At 41.5% G+C, this 24,376-nt stretch overlaps 1 protein-coding gene across 2 annotated transcripts in view; it reads left to right on the forward strand.

Moving 5' to 3' along the window:
* The first annotated feature begins 3,548 nt into the window (after positions 1–3,548).
* The window catches only part of TMEM163 (transmembrane protein 163), an 87,767-nt gene continuing 66,939 nt past the window's right edge, over positions 3,549–24,376 (forward strand). The window contains exons 1-2 of one of the 2 annotated variants that reach the window (XM_009087799.4): positions 3,551–3,828; positions 8,748–8,867. In XM_009087799.4, coding sequence (XP_009086047.2) covers positions 3,675–3,828; positions 8,748–8,867 — 274 coding nt within the window. In that variant the 5' untranslated portion in view covers positions 3,551–3,674. Of the gene's footprint in view, positions 3,829–8,747; positions 8,868–24,376 lie in introns of both variants that reach the window. The other variant, XM_050977082.1, reaches the window with a different exon arrangement.

The raw sequence follows: 24,376 nt of genomic DNA on the forward strand, positions 1-24,376 counted from the left end.
GAAGGAAGGAAGGAAGGAAGGAAGGAAGGAAGGAAGGAAGGAAGGAAGGAAGGAAGGAAGGAAGGAAGGAAGGAACGGAAGGAAGGACAGGAAGGGAAGGAAGGACAGGAAGGAAGGAAGGAAGGAAGGAAGGAAGGAAGGAAGGAAGGAAGGAAGGAAGGAAGGAAGGAAGGAAGGAAGGAAGGAAGGAGGAAGGAAGGAAAGGAGAGGAAGGAAGGAAGGAAGGAAGGAAGGAAGGAAGGAAGGAGGAGGAAGGAAGGAGGAAGGAAGGAAGGAAGGAAGGAAGGAAGGAAGGAAGGAAGGAGATAAAAGAACTACAACAAAAGCAGACCACAGACAATACAGATAAGGAAGAAGTTCTTTGTGTTGTTGCTGTTTGCTGTGGTGCATGAGACTTCCATCTCACCTGAAATCTCCTTTCTCTGGAAGTCAAAATATTATGAAAATTACAGGCAGCTCCAGCTGGGAACAAAGTTCTGCAAATGTGTATTAATCTTGCAGCAGCTACAGGAGATAGGATGGTGTCAGTCTAGTTAGACTGAATCCAGAGACATTGTTGGTTTTTTTAAAATTGATTTTGGCTTTCCATTATTCCTATCCAACAAAGGGAGGTTTGAGGGACCAAGAAATAAGACAATGTATTAATATGGCTATTAGAGTGAAGCTTTTAATCTTCATTAACTTTGCCTATGGGTTTCATACAGAAGAAGTCCAACAGGGCTGGAAAACAGGACCCTTGACTTTAAAATTCTAGCCCTACATCTTTATCCAATTGAATACACTTTGTGTGAATGGCATGAGAAATAAGAGGCAATTCTGGAAAGCAGCTTCCAGCAGCTATGATATGACAGTCTTTCTGCTCCTTAGTAGCCAGCTTGTATAGACAATGGTGTGTTCTGAAAGGCCCTTCATTGTGGATCTGCCTAATGTTTTGAATCTGTGTTTGCTAAATGCAGTGTATGACCCTTCTCATGCTGTGTTTGAAAGCACTGAAGAGAGTCATTTAAAAGAAACTATAATACTCTTTGCAGGCATCATATTCTTTGCTATAGCCTGAACACTATAGCAATTATACAATTAGAGATAGCTCCAGTCCCTGCCAGACACAGTTTTATGTAAGAACAGCAATTGAGGGCAACTGGAAAAAAAAGAAAGAAACCCATTAAAGTTTAAAACTTGTGCTTTGGTGTTTCTAGTTCTTATTTTTCTCTAAATCATTTGGAAACCTACCCCTTTGACCTCCTTTTAAAGAAATGGAATTAGGAATCTCCAGGCACTTTCCTCTTGGTTTGATTTCTGGAAGTTCTAAGAATACCAAAATAGCTCGGAGACACTAAGAGAAAGGAGGTAGTGTTCAAGGAGAGTCACTGGTCAGTTTCTCATTTTAAGGAATAAGGAAGTTCTTACTGGAATGGATCAGATATGGATTTATCTCCATGAAAGAGGAGGGATCCTGCAATAACTGCATTAGGGAGCATTGTATCTGTTGCAGCAATTTCAGGGGACCCTTTATGGTTTGTCCTGGCTGTGCTCTGCATGGGATGGTGCCACCAGAGGTTTCTGTGTCCCTGCAAGGTCCCAAAGAGTGGTTGGTCTCCATTCTCTCTGGCCAGGTTACAAAACTGGTTCTACTCATTTATGGATTCTCACTTTAGAGACACATTTTAAGTGAAAGAGACACATCACAATCTGTTTTCATAGTAAGCAACAAAAGGTGAGGCTTTTCTACTTTTCATTTACCTCTCACATGCATACATCCATCTGCTGTAGCATCTTGCAGGTTCTAGGTAACCAGAGCTTAATACAGAGCCCTTAAAGAAAAAAATCCATTTTTAAAAAATGCAATTACTAGTATCAACCCCTCCCAACTCAGTCCAAACCTCAAAATAACAGCTCCCTCAAAAGAACTCACTTGTGTTAACTTATGCACATGAGGAAAAAAAACTCTTTTGACATTAATATCAAATAGGCATGTTGTAATTTACTATCCATTTCATGAGAAAAAAACCAAGTAATTTTGGCATTGCTTATATTCATATTAATGCTGATCCAGCTAGAAGAGCAAGAGCTCTGGGATCACAAAGCAGGGTAGGATAGCTAGGGGTGAAGGTGACATTTAGGTGAGAGGCTTGAAGACTTCAAAAATATTTCATATAGTAGGTATGGTATACTATACAGAAAAAAATCATACGATTAGGTAAAACCACCAATTCCTCACATTATAACAGCCATCTCCATTCCACAGCATAGCCAAAATGCCAAACAGTTTCTAAACCTGTATTTTATGTCATTTAACGTTTATTTATATTTACTTACACTTTTTCAAATAATTAATGATTTAAAACTCAGATAAAAGATTTGAAGATTAGTATACAGTTTTAAGAGGCAATTCCTAAAATTAAGACATTTCTTAAAATTAAGACATTCTTAAAATTAAGACATTAATGATGTTGCACTGGTCATTTTTAGACAGGTATTACTAAACTGCTACAAAACTTTTTTGTAAGGCTGACATCAGCAAGATTCTGACAGTTCATAAAATCATGTCCCTATCTTGGCATAAATATTAATTTCCTGCTGGCTTTTCTATACTCCCCAAATTCACTAATTTCTCAAAGGAGAAAGGCAACCTGATCTTCATACAACTTTAATCGGGATTGTATCCTTATAAGCAAGGCTGCAATGCTTAATTGTCTTTTGATCTTGTCCTAGACAAGTTTTTCAAGCCCAAACATGCTGCAGCTTCAAAATATATCTGCCTGCTAGTAAGCATGCAGTTGGGAGACTGTGCTACACAAAGAGTGCTTTGTTTCTCTGCACCTCTCCATCTAGCCATTAGAAACCAGCACAGAAGAGCAAGCAGCCCTGGCACAGATTTATCTGTAAAATTTTACATTTTTATAAAGCATTTTAAAAAGCTCCTGAGATTTTAGGTTTTCCCCTATGTTCTTCTTCTAGTAAAGGCAGGTGAGGAATCTGAGGACAGCTCGGAACACCAGCAAGAGTAACCCCATGCTTCAGCACGAGATTGCTGCACGTTCGAGGGCAGTTTTAGGGCAACTCCGAGTGGGACAGAACGTCAGCGCTGCGGGCTCTGAGAGGTGCCTGTGTCAGCCGATTCTGCTCCGATCCCGAAAAAGGGCAAAGGCAGAGGGAGAACGAGCAAATCCCCAGCCAAGGGGAGCCGTGTCTTTACCTGTGTGAGGGGAGGCGAGGCGGACGGGGCCTCGCTGCGCAGGGCCGGCACCCGCAGCCCTCGGGAGCGGCGGGAGCGCTCCGGCTCCGCACAGCCCCTGGACAGCGCTTCCCCCTGAGGCTCGGCTGCGGGAGGAGGAGGAGGAGGAGGAGGAGGAGGCGGCAGAGCTCGCCATGGCGAGGGGAGGCTGAGGAGGCTCCCGCCGGCGGCGGAGCTCGGCGGGGCGGGGAGGGGACGGGCAGCGCCGGGAGGCGGCACCGCGCTCCACCTGCCCCTCTCCGCCGCGGGCAGTGATGAGGCGGCCGCGGGCAGCGGCTGGCGCGGAGCACCCGGAGTTTGTTCGCTGCCCGTCCTCGTCTCCCTGATGCTCTGAGCCGGAGTCTCCTCCTCTCCCCGGGGTCGCACCCGGGCTGGATGCTCCGCTCGCTCCTCGCTTCCCCGCCACAGCCGCCGGCCGCTTCCCGCCGCCCCGCAAGAAATGGAGCCGTCCGCCGCCCCCCTGGACACCACTCCGGACCCTGCCATCGTGCAGCCCCCCGGGGCCAACACGCCGGGTGCCCCCCGGGAGCAGCAGCAGGAGCAGCTGCGGATCGGGGAGAGCGGGCAGTTCAGCGAGGGGCTGGAGGACAGAGGTGAGCGCCCGTCCGTCCGTCCGTCCCCCGCCTTCCTGCACGCTGCCCTGCTCTGTGGCGAGCCCCACCACCTCCCCTGCGTCGAGGCGTCTGATACCCACCCCGACGGCTCCTCCGACACCCTCTCCGCAGCATCCTCTCGCTGCTCTCCCCATGCCGCCGCGGCAGCCCTGCCCGTCCCCTCCCCTTCAGCCCTGGCAGCCGCACACCGGTTCTTGCCCCCCGAACCCCCCTCCAGCCCAGCTCGCCCACCCCTCATCCCGCCGCTGGCAGCCGCTTAACATCCCCCCCGCGCCGCCCTCGAAGCTCTGCCCCGTTTTAGCTCCCGTGCGAGCGCTCCGCGACAGCTTTGAAGTATTTTTATAAACTCTATTCGTGGCTGTTCCCAGCTCGCCCGGGAACTTGCCTGCCTGGCGGCGGAGCGGCTGCCGGCGGCACATGGCTCCGCAGGCAGCGCCCGGCCGAGGGGCGCGGGCGGCGGCGGCGCTCCCGGCGCTCCCGGGCGGGCCGGGGCTCTCCTCGGAGGCCGCTGAGGTGCCTAAGCCGGCGGGGTGGTCGCAGCCCCCCCCCGAGCAGGGTCACAGCGGGAATTTTCTGGGGGGTCCGCCCCATCCAGGCTGGGGTTGAAGTCGGAGCGCTTGTCTCCCTTCCCCCACCGAGCTGTGCACTTCCACACAACTCGTTTTTTGTTATTTACGTATAATACCTGGACAGGTATTTGGAAGCTGCTTGCTTCCAAACAGCGTAACGCTTTGGTGCGAAGCACATCCATTTCGGACATCTGTTCGGGGCTCACTCACCTGCCGCCCACAAAGGCAGCTGCCATTTTAACCCTCCCCACTGCCCTGTCCTCCACAACGCCTCCAGCCTGCTCTCCCACACATTTTGTCTCCATCTTTTAATTTCATCTCTTGGCTTCCCCCAGCCTCTCTCTCTGTTGCCTTTTCTTCCTTTTCCATTTTGCTTTCAGCATCCAGAGTCCCTTTTGTGTTCTCAGTCTTCATCCACAGCCTCTTTACACGGAACCCCTCTATGTCCTGTTCTTTGCCCAGCTTCCCAAAGCCCGTGCCTGCTCACACAAAGTAGAGGAGTGATGGGGAAGAGCATTCACCACCTTCCTGACAGCTTCCAGTCATGCTGGGGCTGGGGACAGCCCTTACTCAAGGGGTACCCTCACTGTCACTGCCAGTGGCTGAGGACAGACATTGTGCCTGCCTGAGGACAATCTGAGCTCTCTTTTACATGAGTGAGGAATTTTGATTATGGTTCCAACACAGAAGTTTGGTTACAGAAAATTCTAATAAGTGCCCAGTATGACAGAGCCAAAGGTGAAAACTGTCCCTTTTGGCATTAAGGGTAATTCCATAAAGGTAGTGTCTGTAGTACCTAACCTATCTCTTTCTATGAGAGAGATGAAGCTAAAGCTGCTGATTTAATTTTCTTCCTTGCCTCCATGCTCTTTCTATGGCCCTTGAAGTACCTTTCTTTTTGCCTTTCCTGTAGTTACTGATTCCATGTATACCAGGATAATTCACTGTCATTGTAGAGGGAAATCTGGTATGCTTTTTGCAGGTTGTCCCTGTTGAAAATGTTAGCAGTCTGTCCTTTTAGATTGTACTTTTTCCTACAATCCTTTCCAGTGAATCATACCAGATCCAGTTATAGAGATGATGCTTCCATGTTTGCTAAAAATAAATACTATCCCCAAATTTTGGAACAAGATATTTGCTCTTTAAGAGCCAGATCCAAAATCAGTGGTAATTTTGTGGATGGGACCCTTAAATTAACATCCTTAGGTGAACAGGTTTTTTATTAGCCTTATCTCTTCCACAATTTCTAACTTGACATTTTAAAATGATCCCTTAGCCAAATAGAAAAGTACTTCTGGTAAGTCAGCATATGGTAAAGAATATCCTAGAATCACTTCACAAATATGCCAAGCTTGTGTTCTGCAACTGTTAGGCAGGTTTTTTTCTCCTTCTGGTTTTTTATGGGAAGAAAATCTGTTAATATGTGAAGATGCTGAAAGATAAATTAAAAATCCAGTGAATTTAAGCAGTTCATCATCTTTTCTATACCTTAAGGATATCCATGTGTTTAATAAATTATTGGCAATAAAATTGCTCAGTATGTTAATTTCAGGGCGGAGGAATTTCATTTGTAGATGGTAGCTTTTTATTTTTGTAGCAGTGCAGGTCATGCTGAAAGATTAACTTTCAGCCTCCTGTGGGTGCTTGATTTCTTATGGTCAGTGAAGAAATATGGAAGTTTACCTTGTGAATTTTGTTCTTGTGTGTAAATTAATGAGCTATTGTTGCCTCTAAATAATTTTTATTCTATGGGCTTGGTAGTCATGTGAATGGGTTTGTATTTTACTGTGCTGGCCTCAGGATACTCCTAAGAATTATAGGATCTTTCTTGGGGGTGAAAATTTTAAAGACAGAAAATGTATTTGAATTATTTTAGAAAGGAAGGGATCACATCGCTGACAGCCAGAATATGCCAGCCATTTTGAGAGACAGAGAAATCCACACACACACACGGCAGAAGTGGTTGAGTTTTATAAAGACCGCAGTCTCTGTCATAGTGGACACGTGCTTGACATGTGAATAGTAATCAGGAGTGCTGCACTAGCTCTGGGGCTTGTTATTCATTCCTCAGTTTAATTAGGGTATTGTTTGGTTTGTTAGGATCAACCATGTATGTTGGACTTCCCAGGTAATATGAGCTGTAGCCATGAATTAAAAGATGTTTTAAAAGAAAGAAACAGGTGAGGATATCTGTCATTCTGATCTGTGTTTTTATGAGGTTTGGAATATCGAGAGCCAAAATTGGCTGAGAAAACCTTTGCTTTTTGTTCCAAAAAGATTTGGACCACAATATGAAATCCTTGGTTTGGGGAGGGGACAGGAGGGGTGAATACACAAAATGTGAAAGATGTATTTTCTGTGTGGTTAGGTTAGTAGAAATCCCTCCTATGTTTCAAGATGTGGTGTTGAATTACCTCATAGCAGACAGCAATTAAACTGCACATTGTTATATATAGTAGCAGAAGATGGGCCAAACATTTATGGGAAAAAAAATCTTCACACAAATGAAAGCAGGCGTGTGAGAAATAGCTGTGCAACACTATCAGTAAAAGACTCAAAGCTTTTGGAGTTGTCATCTATCAGTTTTTGTGTATTAGACAGACAAAGAATGCATGTAATAAGAAACAGACATAATTCCAGAATAGGGCCTGGTCCATGCAAGTTTGTAGATTCTTTTCCATTCATAAAGGGGGGAGTGTGTAGCATAAAGTGTGATAATATTTTAAATTTTCTAAAAAAAACAATACAAGCATGAAATTCTCAGAGTGGCTCTCTGAACTCCCATAAAGAAACTCTCTGTGCTTTATTGTAACTGGGGTGTAAAAGGCATAAAGAATTTTTCCAAGACTATGTGTATCCCACCAATTATGCTGGCATTACAACCAGTAATTTTAACAGACTCCAAGTGGCAGAATAAAATCGAATGGCTCAAATTTGACCACCCCTGGATGCCTGCCCCTCTGCTGACATAATGCTGCCCCCAAGGCGCATTCAGAACTGAATCAGAGATGTCTGATTCAGTTCTGAATTGATTCCAAAAGCATTGCAGTTTTCAGCCAGTATATTACAGTTGAAATTAATATCTGTAAAGGTTAATAAACTTGGTTAAACATGGTGTGGATTCAGGAGTACCCTGAGAACCTGATCAGATGTCCCTGCCTTGAAAGTGGCAATAGCCACCAGAGGGTGAGGATAGTAACAGCTTCAACTCTTCTGTTTTAATCTGGTGCTGAGTCTGACACAGCCCCTGTTCTCCACCCTTTGTGTAAGACCTTAGAGCAGCTACTGGAAGTCGTGCTGTTAAACCAGCAGTGTCTCAGTTCAATGCATTCAGTGCAGGCAAATCTCTGAAAAGTGCTCATCATCTGAGAGGAGCCACCCACATCTTCTGGAGTAACTCATTAAGAAATTTAAAGCCATCAGGTTTTCTCTCCAGTTAAGCAAATTTGAGCTGAAACATAATGGTGAGAAAGGATGTATGTTTCAAATTAGATTAATATATTAAGCATAAAAAAATCAGAATGGGATATACAGAATGGAAATATGTAAAATTCTGAATGCATTTTAGAAGTGGCTTTAGACTCAGACTGAGAGAATAAAAACCAAAGAATGTTAATTTATGTTTAACCTGCATTCTCTGTGATGTAAGATCAGTGGACAAAAGACTTCCACAGACTGAAAGCATCATAAAAGAGAAAAAGCAATAGCATTCCTTTGTGTTCAACAGCCTTCTGCACTGACTGCAGCAAGGACAGAGTTGGTTCTTCAATTAGTTCTAGATGGGAATGTGTTCTTACCCCAAATGAAGGACAAGGTGCTCCAAGAGGCTTTTTCAGCTGTGATAGCTTTGATTCTGGGGCATGCCCACTCGGGCTTTGATGATCAATATGTGCAGTGCATCCCTGTGCTTTGGGAGGTGGTTCCACTGGGACTGGTGAGCAGGAGTTTTTCTCCTATGGTAATTAGCCCCAGGATCCTCAAGTTCTGAAACAAGTTTTGATCTGAGGGAGTATGAGACCAAGCCATTTCTTGTGTAGAGGTACAGGTGGAAATCATACTGATTTGTGAATTTCCATGACTGGAATGCAGTGCTCTTTTTAAGGGATTGATGTGTGGAGTCAAAACAGCTTGTGTGTGCTCTTCTTGCTTACTCACATGTTTCTGGTGGCCTCATTCACTTAACCTTAATAATGGGAGCAGGATTTGATTCTGTATTGCTTCTGTGTGTAATATAGAATGTAAATGTTTCTTCTAGGGCTGAACTAACACAGCTGTGTTTTTGAAAGGAGCAATGCATTGTTCATACCTTCTTTGCTTATTGCTTATCAGGTTTACTAGAAAGCAGTACCAGGCTAAAACCTCATGAAGCTCAAAGCTACAGAAAGAAGGCATTGTGGGTTTCCTGGGTCTCCATTATTGTCACACTGGCTCTTGCAGTGGCTGCTTTCAGTGAGTATTGGGAATATTTTAAATTTCACACCTCTTCCTTTTTGTTTTTCTTTTGGTCTCTCAGAATTTCTTTCTTTGTGGAAGCTTTCTCTTTTTTTTTTTTTCTTTGCAACTGCTAAAGAGGTTTTTCTCCTGACTGCCTGTGTCTGCATGTTGCTTATAAATTAGTAAAACTGTTGGGTTTTTTTCTGCAGAGTATAGGCTTGTTGAAGGTCGGAGAAAGAAACAGGAGATGTTGATTCCTGCTAGCATTTATACATGTGGAACTGTTCATTTTGGAGAATTGTGTAAAAATCATTATGCAGTGGGTTGCCTTTTACCAAAGAGGTCCAGTATGACAAATCTTAATCTATTTGGGATTTGTAGTGAGAATGCTATAATTTAGCTGTATTGTGCTGACAGATAGCCTAAAACAATGCTAATCTGAAAGAGAAATTCCATTTTCTTTTTAGAACAGTGTTTTTCTATAAGTTCCATGACATTTTTCTAGTTTACCTTTAAACAAAGAATTTGAGTGGGAAAAATAAAATCCAAACTAAACCAAAATCACTTTTATATAGGAAAAAATAAAATCTATTTCTTTTATTTCAAAAAAGGAAAAAATGCATCATTGTGTAAATACAAATTTTAATTCAATGCAAATTTGCAAAATACAAGCCTTATATCTTGGGCAATTAAGTAACATATGAAAGACAAAAAGAAACATGTAATGTGGAACAAAATCTTTTCATTGGCACATTCTCTGTTTTAGAGAGGGGAAAAAATCAGAAGTGATTGAATTTATGCTTTAATACAAACAAAAGGAAGGCTCTGTCTAGGAGACATCAAAGAAGTCCCAAAACATCATTCTTGAGCTTGATAAAGACAGACTTGTATTGTTTTTCCCTTTTTCTTTTTTTTTTTTTTTGGAATCACAGCAGCATGCCTTTTGTTATTCTAATCTGCATTGTATGACCTGCTGCTGGAAGTTGGTGTCAGCTCCCGGGAGAGGTGATTAAAATCTGACCAAATGGTCTCTGAAAACTCAACATACATTACTCAGAGCGATTTATATGGAAACACAGGTACAATAACTTGGTTCAGAAATAAGAAAAAAGAGGAGGGACACTTAAAAGCACAATCTGACGCTGTAAAGAATTTGAATGTTAACAAGAGAGTGAAACAAGTTTCCATTTTGTTCTGCTTCATGGAAATACAGTGGTCTGTCTTTGCTACTGAAGCAACAGTAAGGTAAATACTAAGTTACAGAATAACCTTGTTACCTCTTAACACTGTAGTTTTAAGTAATATTGTGATATGGCCTAATTTTATTTTTCATTTTCATTTGTCAGGGTTGCAAGAATTAAGTGTAATATAGATAATTAAAACTGTGTCTTTTGAAAGGATCCTTCAAAACATTTTTAAAGATTATTTAGTCTGATTTCTTCTTTTTATTTCCTTGGTTTTGGCACTCTGGTAGTGTTTAGAGAAACAAACAACAGTGAAAGTGTAGTCCCTGGATATCCTGTGGCTGCATATTCAGCTGGAGGGGACAGACACTCAACTACTGAAATCAGTAGCAGACTAATTACATGGTTTTGGAATGCATCTGTCCCCATGGTTTGCTGAGGCTGAATTTATGAGGAGTAAGAGAGGAATCAGCACACAGACACGTATGAAATCTGTATGGAATCTCTCATTAGGTAGTTGGCAGTTAACTTACATGCCACAAAAGCCTTGCCAGGGCTTTTCATGTCTTTACTATTAAAATTTTTCAATCTTTGAGGAAAATACAGTGACTTCTGGGATCACTTTGCTCTCCCCATGCAATTTCAGAAGTTCTGCTCATTTTACTGCCTTGCACTGGCTGCTCTCTTCCTCAGTGCTGTCCTTTTAGCAGGTTCCTCCAGCCAATCCATGAGTTGGGGGAGATGCCAGGTGACCAGAGTTTGCTGCCTGTTTGATAGAAATGTGTAGTTGTCACTTTGGGGTATCTGACACTGACAATTCTTTGGAAACAACTGCTGTTTAAAGCATCGTCTTTCCGTTTTACCTTCTGTCTGTAATGGTGAAGTGTTGGAAATACAGCCCTGATGTTCCATTTCAGTGAAAAACAGGGACCTGTTCTGGTCATTCTCGGGCTACACTGACTATTCTCCCTGCTCTTCCTGACTCCCCTGGAAATTCCTGTTTAAATTCTGTTTTATCCCCTTATAGGCTTCAAAATGCTTTCTTGTAAGTGTATCCCACATGATTTAGTCAAGATACTATGCTAGGGAACTTATGTTGTTTGATAACAGGAGGAAAAATGCTAAGGGGAGAGTAAGGAAGAGTCTCAGAAGCTTCTTCCAAACGACTTCCTTCCTTTTTTAGGGTCCACTGCCCACCCTTCCTTTCAAGGCTGGTCTAGTTGCCTCCAGCACTGTATTGGAATAAGTTGGAATGGTTTGTCTTGACTGGTATGAGATGTTTTCTTTTGGTGAGATTATGATGCTGCCCTGGCTGAACTCTGATCTTTCACTTGGTAATTTTGAAGGAGACTGAAAAATCTCATGTTGATCAGAATACATAAAGTAGTTTCCTTATTAAGAAATGTTTATGGCAAATGAGGCTTGAGGTCATAGAATCATAGAATTTTAAGGTTGGAAAAGACCTCTAAGATCATCGAGTCCAGCTGTTAACCCAGCACTGCCAGATTCATGACTAAGGAGTGTCCCTAAGTGCCACATTCACACGCTCTTTGAAAACTTCCAGGGGTGATGATTCCACCCCTTCCCTGTGCAGCCTTTTCCAGTGCCTGACCACCCTTTCAGAGAAAGCTGACCTAGGCTAGGCTGGGTGTGGAGCAGAATCATTGCTTAAGGGAAAATGAAGTTGTCCCCTTCCGTTCACTAGTATTGACAAGTAGGACTGAGACCATGAAATCAGCTTTTCCACTTAGCTGAAAGAGCAGATCTCTTACTGTCAAGCACTTAATAAACTTAATTTTACTGCAGCAATGCTGTACTTGTTAAAGACCACTTGGAAGTTCCAGCTGCTGTCTCTGATGCTGCTCCTGCCCTCTGTGGTCTCAGGGCTCTGAGAGCTGTTGCAGATGCTGCTCTCCAGCATGAAATTGCAGAAGGCTTCAGTACAATCTCTGTAGACTTAAATGTGTGAGATCCTTGAAGGCAGTGGAGCCCCAAGTATCATCTTTAGTGGCTGAAGGTTTGGTGCTTTCAAAATATTCTGGCACTGTTGTTTTGTGCAATACTTTCAAGATCAAGTGCTACTCAATGCCTGGTCAATAAATTCATTTTGCTCTTCATTTCTGGGCTGTCTGAAATATGCATACTTGTAAAATTCTCATCAAGAGTAGATTTACTTTGTTATAAATATATAGCAATAAACAGAGTCTGAGCATGATAAAAGTTATTAAAATGAACATTAATTATTCCTTAGCACCCCAAGTAAGTGCCAGAATAATAGTTCTAATATAATTATTTCTGGATTACAGTAATGTAAGGAAAGAATGATAACAGAGAAAAGAATGATAACAGAATAAGAACATTTTTTTGCAGTGTATATGTAGTATAAGGCTGCCATCATTTCATAATAACAACTATTATTTCTTTTTGTGGCTGCAGTATTGTGTGTTCATACTGAGCCTAGTTTAAGAATCATAATGGAGAGCAGGTGGAATAGAACTGGTGTTTTGAAACCCATTATTCTTAGTTTCTTGACATTTATGTTACTAAAGCATGATTTTGAAAAATATACAAATATAGCTTCTGCTGTTGCAGTTCGGTTTCTGCTCAGCTAATCTCTGATAATATTGTCAAAGCAGAAAACAAGCTTGTTCTGTCTGGTGTTTTTTGTCCGGTGTATACTTGTGATTCACAGAAAGCAGCGTGTTCATTCATCTTCCTGATCTGATCAGCCAAAATTGTTTCACAGTGAATGGAGGAGTCCTAGCACTGCATCAAAACAATGTGGAGACCAAACTCTGCACTGAAGGCTTTCTTTGTGGTCAGAGACCGAGAGAAGGTTCAGAATGTGTGGGTTTGTAAATGTGAGCTTTGTGAAGGGCTGTGGCCAGGGCAGCCCTGACCAGCCCTGGTCACTGGGAGAGTGGCAGGGGCTCCTTGCAGAGTGCTGGGACGTGGCAGTGGCTGCTCACATCTGTCCCCAGGGCTGCTCTGGAGATCCCCCCTTTCAGCTCTCCACAGCACAGGTAAGGTCCAGCTGCACAGAAATAACCAAGTGCAGCAGAAAGCCATGTCCTGGTAAGTGTGTAGTCTGGCACCTCGTTTTGAGAAGGTGAATTCCATTTATCTGTACCAAATCTCATGTGGAAACTCAGTCGGTAGAATTCTGTGAGTGGGGTATTTTGCAGGATTAGTTTATCCATTAGCCCATGGATAAGATATTAAATGCAAATATAGACACTGAATTTATATAAAAAATTATTTGTGTTTCAGAACGAATTGCTGAAAAATGATTTATCATAGTGAGCTCCCACATACTGGGAGGCATTTTGTTTGAAATATATGGTGCAAATGCTTACAAATTTCAGGGTAGGTTTTGCTTTCAGATTAGTGCTTTATGCTAATTCAGATTTTAACAGTGGGCCTGTGTATCCAGGCCCACTTTTTTCACTGGAATGACTACACTGAGTCATAAAGTCTCATGTGGGTTAGCTATAGGACATGACTACTGGTTTTCTTCTACTCAGGTGCATGCAAATCAAATTACATGGGACAAACATTGAGCAATTGAAGTTGTCCTCTGGATGCTCACATGTGGATGTACTGATGCAATCTGTCACTCTTCATCTCAGACAACTGATTAATTTATTTATGAATATATCATTTCCTCTGTGGGCCATTCCTATTCATGCTTGAAAAATTAAATATATGTGGGCTTTCCCTGATGTTTGCACAATACTTAGTACACCCAGGGCACAGCTTTGAATCATAACACTACTAAAGAAAAGTGTAGAGGAAGGTTCATGGTTATGAGGCTCTGTAGTTTGGATATTTAATTCTTTAAAGGTCATTACTTTCAGACAAATGATGGACATTCTGCACTTAGGCTGAGGTTAGAGTGTCTCATCTTGGAACCTAAACAGAAAATGTGAAAAGTCTTGGTCTTTGTGTTTTCTCTTCCAGGAATTATACAGAATTGCATTTCTCACTTCTAAAGACCCAAGAGAAGGGTTTTATTAGATTTTTTATTTTCTTGAGTAGAGCACATTTCATTTATTCAGAAACTTACATTTCAAGTGACAATTCCATGCAAGCACTTAAAACCAGGTAGAGACTAAACAGAGAATAAAGCTCCTCCGTGGTAGTGCACAGATCCCTCACTTTGCCTGTTTCTCAGGGTGTTTAATTACATCAGTTACAAAAAGACAGATGCTTCAGGGCTGCAGCCTCACAGAAGCGTTAATGAAATGTGGAACTCAAATTCCCAAGGAAGAGTTCTGATATTGGAGACTCTGGTGCTTCCCTGTCATCCTGGTTACAGCTGCTCCACCACAGGTGAAAATGGAGTTTGGACCTAACCATGTTACACATAAAGGCTAAAGGACAAAAAATCCTAACCATGTTACACATAAAGGCTAAAGGACAAAAAATCCATTGCCTGTGCAGCACTGGCTGAAGACAGCCTTTTGTATAGGTCAGTCTGTACTGAATAACAACAAAATGCAATTTTCATTCACTGAAAATGAAATGAGAGGCCAGTAAAGGCCTGTCTATTTTTTTTTTTTTAGGCACACAAAGCTCTAAGTGACTTTCTTGGGAGGAGAAAAATAACATATGGATGTCAAGTTCAAGACTGATAGCTGTTGAGCAGAAGTGTGGGTCTAAAATCTGCAGTGCTTCACACTTCATGAAATCTTTTCCTTAGCTGGCAGGGAAAATGATGGTAGAAGTCTGTGAAATCTAGAACAGGCTAGATAATGATATAATGAATCTGAACAGCAAACAATTAAAAAATTCTTGCTATGGTGGAAGTTTGTTAAAACAGCTGAATTTCTGTTTAAATGCTAACCTTTAAAACATGCTAGTCTGTTGTATTTTTGCATTAGAAAATTGCAATTTAATAATTCCTTATGTTAAGTTATTCCTTTCTCATGAGAAAGGATCATCCCAAAGAATTTTGGAATTAAAACAGGGTGCTGGTGATGAGGGGAAGCCAACACTGTAACACGACTTCATGGAGAGTGAGAAACGTGCAAGTACATTGCTTAGGCTGCTTGGTGTGATAATCACAATCACAGCTCTTTCCTTTGTTGTTTTATTTTTCCTTTCCAAGGTTTTGTTGGGATTTATTTTGTGTGGAGAAGATTGGAATGAGTCTGTGCAGCAAGAATGGTTACATCTTTCAAATGAATTTACATCTATGTTATGTAACATAGGTAATATGTGTTATATTTAAATTATTGCAGGAGGTTTTAGACACTTGAAATTTGGTGTTCAGTTTTGCCATCAGATCCCTGCTTGGATTCTGTCAAAGACAACTCTGTGTTTGATGGTTCAGAGGTTCCAGTGATGACAATACAGTTGTGTAGCAAGGTGCAATATACAAATAAGTATAAATAACTATGTGTAGTTATTATGGAGTAATTTTATGGATGTCATGGGTCCTCCTCTTATCCCTGAGAGAATTCTACTCTGCCATTACAGGCAGGTGTAGGTAGAGGGTTAACTTTTCTTAGGGGAAAAGAATTTAACTCTGAATGTGGAGGATTTTGTGCAGACCCCTTGGTGCTAACTGGGTGGTGTGGGAACATTCCCTACAGCCATCCCTACCTTGTAGTGGGTGAAAAATGTGTATCTTGAGTAAAAGCAGATGGAAGTAGTTGGGGGAAAAAAAAAAAGCAATATTAAGTTTATTGCATGTGATTGGTGTTAACTGTTATCCATAAAAAACTGCTTGAATTTTATGTATAGAATTGAAAATAAATGATCCTCCAGCAAAAGTCTCAATTGTTGCTTTTGCTGTATTTGCTGCATCACACAGGTGGGTGTACATTTGCCCTTTGAAGGACCATCCCTGCAGTCTGAAAAGTCAAATGTATTTTCAATCAAATGCTGTGGAATCACTTCCACAAAGTAGTGCTTCAGCTGCTGCAGGCTTGTGCAAAGCACAAATGTATGAACAGATTTCTGTATGAAAACCAATAGTATTTGGTTTTCATAGATCATTTCATATTTTCTCTGCTTTCCCAATTTAAAATGCACTTCTTTGCTTATTGGCAAAGGTGAACTTGTAATTCTTCCTATCTGGAGCTGAAAAATCAATATTAATGACAGAAAATGTATGTTTAATATTCATTGTGCAGTTTCACTTTATTGTTTGAATTTTGTGAGCTTTTAAAGCACTACTGGATTCAAACTTCATGGTCATGGTAGTGAAAGTAATGAAAGTCAGTGCACAGCTTTCTTCTTAGGTTTCTTGTGCCAGAAATTTTAAAGTAGTGATGTTTTTTAACTTAATGTGCAACAACATTTAAACTGGTACCTCAGTTATTTTTTTAAATAGCATTTGTAACTTTTGCTTTACTGGGGAGGTTGATCATGCCTCGTGCTCCCTTTTTGGCACTTATTTTCTGTGATTTTTCAGTAACAGTGTTTGAGTTCCTTTCACTGAATGTAGAAATTTGTTAGATTTTAATACTTTCTCAGAACAGAATATTATTTGTAAATGACTCATTTTATTAAAACTGCACTGTGGGAGGACTTAGTAAAATAATCTCCTAAATAAGATGTGTTCTTTACCCAGGCCTTAAGCTCCCAGCAGCTCCATCCCTTGGAGCTGGATGTGAAGCCTTGGTAGTGCTTGGTGAGAACTGGGAGCATCTGGGAGCTGGGGGGGATTCACAGGGTGGGAGCAGAGGAAATAACAGAGAATGAGGTTGTGGGGATGGGTGGCACCACCCCTGGGGAGGTGAACAAGCCAGTCTGAGCTGAAGGACACTTTGGTTTCTGAAAATGCCACCAGCAAGAGCATAAACCTCATGTCCTGGGTACTCCTGTGTGTCCCATGCCACGACACTTTGTGAGAGGAGACACAGAAATACTGTGTGAAAAATCCAGTTTGGTCAATCTAAAGATTGGAAGACTTTGATACATTGTGCTTTATGGGTGGTACAACCTGGTCAAATTAGTTTGGTTCAAATAAACATCATCACAGCCTTTATTAAAGACTGAAACAAGAAGTTTGGAGATTTGGAAAGATGAGATAACTTTTAATGGAAATTAATCTTCATTCGCAAAGCAGTCTTCTTCAGAAAAACCATGAAGAGCTCCTGTGTATCTCTTTTGACTCTCATGTATGACTTCCATCACTGTTCTTTTCTTTGGATATTGCAGGGAAAGGGACAGAGTAGCTTATCTTCAGAGTTCAAAGAAGCAGATTAGTCAGTGCTTAGTCAAAGAAGAATGACCAGAAATAACCAGCTGGTATTTTGCTAGACAGAAGAACTGCAGAGGAAGTGGGATGGTCTGACAGATACCATAAAAATAGGTAGACAAGAGGCATCTGCCTTCCAGGAACTGTTGCAGGATAAGTGGCTTTTGGCACTTGCACCACAAGCTCTCCTTTCTGGAGAGATCTCTGAGCCATTTTTGTGCCAGGTGTGATGCTGAGAATGAGTAACATCTATTGCAGAACAGGATCTTTGGCTGAATCCTAAATGGAATTTTCTCATCAGATACGAGGATTGTTTATCTTCTGCTTTTACAGATTTTGCTTCAAGGAACTGTTAAGTACAATGTATCTTTGCAATATATCAAAGTGAAGAAAATATACATCTAAGTGCATCATCCATAGATCACATTCTTTAGTGAAATATTTTCATGGCCAAAGAATGACAGTATTTCCCCAGGATCTGAAAAGAAAAATTTTAGAAGGAAGATTTATTATTGTTCAGTGGGAGATTTAGTAGGATGGAAATGCAGCCTGCAGTGTCAGCTAGGATGCATAGTTGGGGAAAAAAAATAACTCCATGCAATCCCATTCTTGTAGAGAACAATAGACAGGTTAAGGTATACTTGAAATATTGATGTTTGATTCCCATTTAGTGTGAATTGAGTTTACTGTTGCTCACAGGTCCATGGAAGCATGGGGCAAGGAGCCAAGGACCCAGCATCAGACCTGGCCAAGACCAGAGCCAAAACTGATGGTGATTGCAGTGGTGGCAGATCACTTCCTAAATACATGGCTCAGGGGCTGTGGGAAAACTGCTCAGCAGCTCCAGCAGCCTGTGCAGCACTGGGTTATGGGCATCAATTTGCATGTGTGCTGGAGCGTGGAGCCAGGAGTGAGGAAGACAGATGTAAGGCATCAGTCTCAGCTTGTTTGTGTGAAACAGGGCTGTGAGTATGCCCAGAGGATTATTGTGTGCCTCCCAAATTGAGAGACATCACTATTCTCTGACTTGCTGCTGAGGGTAACATATATCAGGCTATAATGTCTAACTATGTGGAACTAATAGTACCCAAAAGAGCCAGTTCATCTGCTCATTTTTGTGGCACATTAAAAACTAATAGTAAACTGTGTCTCCTTTTCATTTAGCATGACTTGATATTTCTGTGTGCAATTGCCTGCAACAAGGAGAGATTGTTTAACAATCCTCTCTAGCCATGAAAAACTAAGTCAGCAAATTAAATTATTAAGATTTTTAGTTAAAGAGGTAGAAATCATAGTTATGTGCCCCTTACCACAAGAGCTCTGATTGTGGGAAACCCGTAGTTACTCCTGTGAATGTGTCAAAAAACCAAACCCACAATTATCTGATACTGAGAAGTGGGCAGGAAAATGATTCAATTTTTGCATTTTGGGTCCTGCCACTTGAGCAAACCCTACTCAAAGTGAAATTTCCTGTTACTCTCCCACTAAGAGATACTCACTGGGTTATTGTGTGTACATTTGCCTGCTGAGAAACATCTGGTGGATGAAAACAAGGCTATGATTTAAGGGATAATGTTGCAAGTGATGGCTTAAGGAATCTTTAGACTTGGAATCACCTGAATACACTTAAGGTAATTTATAGGGACAGATCTTCAGCTGAAGGCCAGGGATTTGTTGACTTCCATGGGTTTATTTCAATTTGAAGCAAATCAGTCCCTAAAGCATGTGACAAATGACAGGATGAACTTGTACTAGAAGAGGTGTTTTCAGACTCTGCTTAGCATGTCCTTGTGTTTTGGTAGTGAGTTGTTTCTCACTTTTGTTAGGAAATATTTGCTTAAGGCAGTCTGTTTTGACTCTTACAAGCATTTTTAAACACTGGGGAAAAAAGCTGAATTAACAGCAACTCAGATCCTGCTAGGTTCACAGAGGCTGGGCCAAGAATTTGCTCCAGGGACTGTTCTAATCCTGGGCAGAGCCCAAGCTTTCTTTGTGGCTTTGGGAAAATGATCTTACTGCCATAAGCTTGTTCTCCATATGCACACATCAGGCTTTGATAAATGGAAAGGTAACTGATCTTTCTGCCAAAAATCGGAGTGTTGCTATAAGGTGGTTGACACATTTATATACAACCTATGTCTTTCAGAGTGACAACATGCTCTGGATTTTGTGTGTGGAGGAAGGCATTGTTGGCTGCTCCATCTCAGTATTAGACCTACTGATTTGTGGGATCATTTCCAGAGTTTAACTTGAAATTGTGGTTGTGGTTTAACTTCTGAGAACTATTTCAAAGTCACAGAATTTCTAGTGCATTAATGTACTGAATGCATTTAGATGTGTTTGACTTCTTGTTGTCTGTGCAGGGGTAACTCTGCTGTTGAGTGATGTGTTTTGGGCTGGGGGGTTTTGAGGAATGTGGTGCTACTCCTGATGTGTTTTGGTGTGTAGTTTACCCAGTTACTGATGAGCTGGAAGAATTTGGGGACATTTTAGAGTAGGAGGAGAGGGTTGGGCAGGTGTGTAGAGTGGTGGCTGTTGGTGGAGTAGCTTCACTTTGTGCAGGGCCTCTCAAGGTCCCTGAAGTACTGAGGAGCTTGAATTTTCTTTATTTTCTGCTTTTTTTTTTTTTTCCTTCTCCCTTTCATAGGTGCTAGAGAAAGGTAAATGTTATTAACATTGGTTTTTCAGTCTTTGTTCTGTTTCTTTGAGTAAACATTTTCATTGGTCAGGTAGAGGTTGGAAAGGATTTTTACAACTTGAAACAGCTGCAAAATGAGTACTATTGAGAAATGAAAAGCTCAGGAGAATGCTAGGAAATAACCTGCCTTGAGTTCTAAGTGCATGAGGTTCTTGAGATCAAAGAGGAAATCTTTACGGAGGATGGCAGTTTAAAAAATTTGGAAGTGTCTTGGAGCAGCAAGTAAGATGGCTTTAACTATTGACAATTGTCTGGAACACATCAGTGAGGCCTTGAATCTCAAGGAAGAACCTATTTTGCCATGTCTTGACCTGATGTTCAGTGAAACTTTTCATGTTTGATGTTATTTTTTGCAGGGCTATGCTAGGTTTGTTGCATGTACTTTTTCTCTTTTTGGGAAAAACTGGGCTGGAGGTTTTTGTAACAAAGCTCAGCAGTCCAGAGTTCAAAGTAAGGTTTGAAAACTGTATAAGAAGTGCAGTTGGATTCCCTGAGGTTATAAAATGTTTTCCTCTTTTTATTTTGCCAAGAGTTGAACAGACATTTGGGGTTTGGCTGGCTCGGGTGTGGCAGTCTAAAACTAGGTAAGTTACATTATTCACAGAATATATGTAGACAGATTGGTCACTGCATTTCCTGCTCTTAAGAATCTGCTGGTCATTTGTAACTGAGCTGTGAATATTTTTCAGGGCATGACACAGGCAAGTTAAATGGATGTCTAATGGATCAGATTAGGTACAGCATCTATGTCCCTGGAGATTGCTGTGGTCTTAGAGGATGTTTCCCTGCCCCTTGTAGCTGAAAAGAGAAGCAAAAATCAATTTATGAAGGCTAAGGAGGCGTGCCAGAATGAACCCTGTCAAGCAGAATGGTGTCCCTGATGGTTTTTTTAGGTGGCTGGGAGTTTGTATTCCCCTGTTATAGAATGGAGAAGTCAGTCTTGCCATATTGTCTTAGAACCATAATAAACAGCTCTCTGCATATGAAGGTTCCCTTTATCTCTCCCCCTGGTGTTTTTAGAGTTCACTGTGAAATAAATGCTGCTCTGCAGTGACCATGAGGCACACTGGAGTTTAGTGAGTTGGTGATTTGTTACCCTGGCTGGGTACTCTGCACATTTTCTGCATAGGCTTCCTGCTGCAATGCAGGTTTCTGCTAAGCAGTAAAAACCCTTGCTAAGTTTTGCTTTTGCAAAAAGCCAAGTCAAAATAATAAGTCAGCTTCTGTAGTAGAGGAGGAAAGGTTTGCTAAGTATGGTATGACTCAGACAACATAAAAAAGTACCCCAAATGCTGGGTTAAGTTTGTTTAAAAATTAGGGTTGATGGTGCTTATTACTGATGGAATAAATTTTTCATGACCAAATGCACATCACTTGTTTAAAGGACATGTTCCTGTGCTGCTGTGCTCTTTTCTGAGCCTGTTATACTTATTATTCCAGTGCCTGGCATGGAGAGGAACCTCAGGTAGATGATTTGAGGAAGAACTACAAAAGGATTGCTGTCTTGCCTTATCTTTATACAGCTCCTGCAGCCTTGTATGGCACTTCAGGTTGTGGATGGGAAGTAGGGAAGACACAGAGAAGTTCTGAGGAGCAGGAGATTATGTGCTAACAGTGCATCTCTTGGGTCTACAGGTTAATCCTGGGAAGGTTTCAATGTACTGTGTGTCACAAAGTCCTGTTGTCAAATCTTTGAAACAGGCTTTGTGTCAAGAGCTGCTTTCAGTCCCAGTGTCTTTGCTATTCTCATGTGCACTGGCACAACTCAGTGTTCCTAGAATGAGGAGAAGCCAAAGGTTTTTTAAATCATCATATGGGCAGATCTCCTGGGTGTTTTTAGAGGTGGAAGTTGTTTTGATGCTTGGTTTGCCTTTGTGCATTCTTGGTTTTACTGTGCTATTGCAGAGAGGTGAGCACAATCAGCCTTTCTTTCAATGGCACTCTTAAAAATGTCATTGGGCCTGAGGAGTCCATGACTTTCATGTCATTGAAGAAAGCAGACATGCTCCCAGTTTAAGAGTTTGTTTCCACAGTGCTAAACACAAGTGGAAACAAACTCTTAAATGGATCATTCAGGATAAGACCCATCAAACCTGGCAGCAAACTGCTTCACAAAGAGGGAGGTGATATTCCATCATCCTGCCCTACATAGAGGACATGTGGGAAAACAGATTGCACAACTGGGTTGAAAAGAAGCTGCAGGACTAAAAAATTGGTTTGGAAATCTCATGCAAATGTACAAACATAAGTGTGCAGATCCTGTGGTTTAAAGCAAGGGCACAAACTATGGGTCTTGCTAAGTACTCTGTAATAAGAAATTACTTTGAGGGGATGTAGTGCTTCTAAAAGCACGTTCTCAGTTCCAGATCAAGTAAAAGCTCTCAGGAGAGCTGGGGCTGCTGAGGGACAAGGGTTATAAAACCCGGCTTGCACTCTTGTGCCCTACAGTCAGTTCCCTTGCTGCTTGGCACAGGAAGCAAGGGTGTTTATGGCAGATAGTGTTACAGTGCTGGTTTTATTCAGGAGTGTCCTACACTGGCAGTGTTTGAAACACTCAGAAATCCTTGGAGAAAATACACTTTGGAATGGAAAGAATTGAGTTTTCTGGAGCTTCTGGTATTCAGCTGTGTTTGTTTGTTTTATTTTCTCATAAAAGTATGAGTAGGTTATTCAGGAGCAGTAGAGGTCGCATGAGGAGCTGAATACCTTTGCTTGTAATTAATCTATTTAACTGTCATCCAGGTGATACATTTTGCAGTTAGTTTAAGAAATTATATTGCTCCCTGTCCCTTACAGGCAGTTTCACAGTTACAAAGCAGTTTCATTCCAAAAAGCAGCAGATTTGATCTTTGGTTTAAGTGTGTCAGTCTCTGGGGTCCAATTAGGAAGGAATGGAAATGGTTCTTCCCCTTTCCTGGTGGCCTGGGCTTTGCATTTGCTGGCAGATAGAACTGCAAAAAATACTAGTTAAGACACAGTGAAAAGACACCTTTTAGACCTTAACATTTACAATCTGTTTTCTCAGCTCTTTTTGTGTGTGTGTAGAGTGATATCCCATTAATGATGCTGTGTAGCTCCCCTGCTCCCCTGCCTTGATTTCACTTCTGTAACTTCAGTCAGAATTGTCTTGTGATGCTGATGAAATGAGGATAAGAAATGTCGAGGCCCTGGGTCAGCAGAAGATGTTGATAAAGGGGTTCTGTTTGGGAGATGTTTGGTACTCATTATCTTCTCTGCAATCAGTGGGAATCCTTTGACATAGGACAGCATCAATAACTGGGAAGAGCTTGACATGCAAAAAAGTGCCTGGATTTAGGAAAATATTAATTCAATTTCCAGTTCTGGTGCTGGTAGGGCATTTAACTTTTCTGTCACCACTTTGCACTTAGATTTTTAGGGCTGCACTTGGTTTTAGAAACTCTGATTTAGGATGAGGAATTAGAAATTAAATAGAAATTAGAATTTTAAATCGCTGATGTTATTTGTTTTGTTTTCATTGAGATTATTCTCATTGTGCTCCTAAGCCTTAGTAAGATCCATGATCTTGAGCTCTGAGATTTTCAGGAAAGAATGTATTTTTCTAAGCATAGATATAGTAGAATATGGTATAGAATTCCTCCAGTTATAGGCAAAAATGACTGTGCTAGATATTATAGAAAACAAAGAAATACAGAGGAAGGTCCTTAGGATCTAGAAGCAATTTCAATGTGGTTTTGTTGAATTTTCACCTTTTAGCGTCATCTATTAAAAAAAACCTAAACAAGATTGTTCAGAATTCCAATAGGTAAGGATAAACTCCCTGGCCTCAGAGATGGTTTTGTAGGATTTTTCCTCTTTCTTCAATAGGTTCAGAATTTAATTTGCTAACAGTATTAATGATTGCAAGTAATATGTGGTTTTTAGAAAACATTCCCCTTGGCTCAGGTGACCCTTCTGGAATGTTTTCTGCCTTTGGTTTCTGTGATGAAATCCCCAATGTGAATATAGTTTTCTGTACATTAAACATTTGTTAATCTTGCTGTGTTCATTTCCAGTGGTGGTCAGCTCCAAGTGTAAGAACAAAACCTAATCCTTCATGTCCCACTGTTTTCAGTGGCAGCAATACAGGGGTGTGCCAGCCCTGATCTCCTCACTCCACGCCAACTTTTGTCTGTTTGACACTTGGAAAGAGGGAAGTTTGGGCATTGAGAGTTATCAATCTTCTCAAATGTTCATTCACCACCTTTGGCAAGGGCTGCCCTACTCTTTGTTTCATTTCACAGCAGCTGGGGTCCTGAGTCACAGGGAGAAGCTCACACGTAGTGTTTGCCTCCAGTGCCGTGCCCAATTCCACAGGCACTGGGGAGGGATGCAGAACATCCTGTTACTTTGCTGTTGTGTGAAATGGTGATTAAATCTGAGCTCTTTAGCAAATAACAAAGTGATTCATAAC

The sequence above is a fragment of the Serinus canaria genome, chromosome 7, assembly GCF_022539315.1.
Source record: "Serinus canaria isolate serCan28SL12 chromosome 7, serCan2020, whole genome shotgun sequence".
Lineage (NCBI taxonomy): Eukaryota > Metazoa > Chordata > Aves > Passeriformes > Fringillidae > Serinus > Serinus canaria.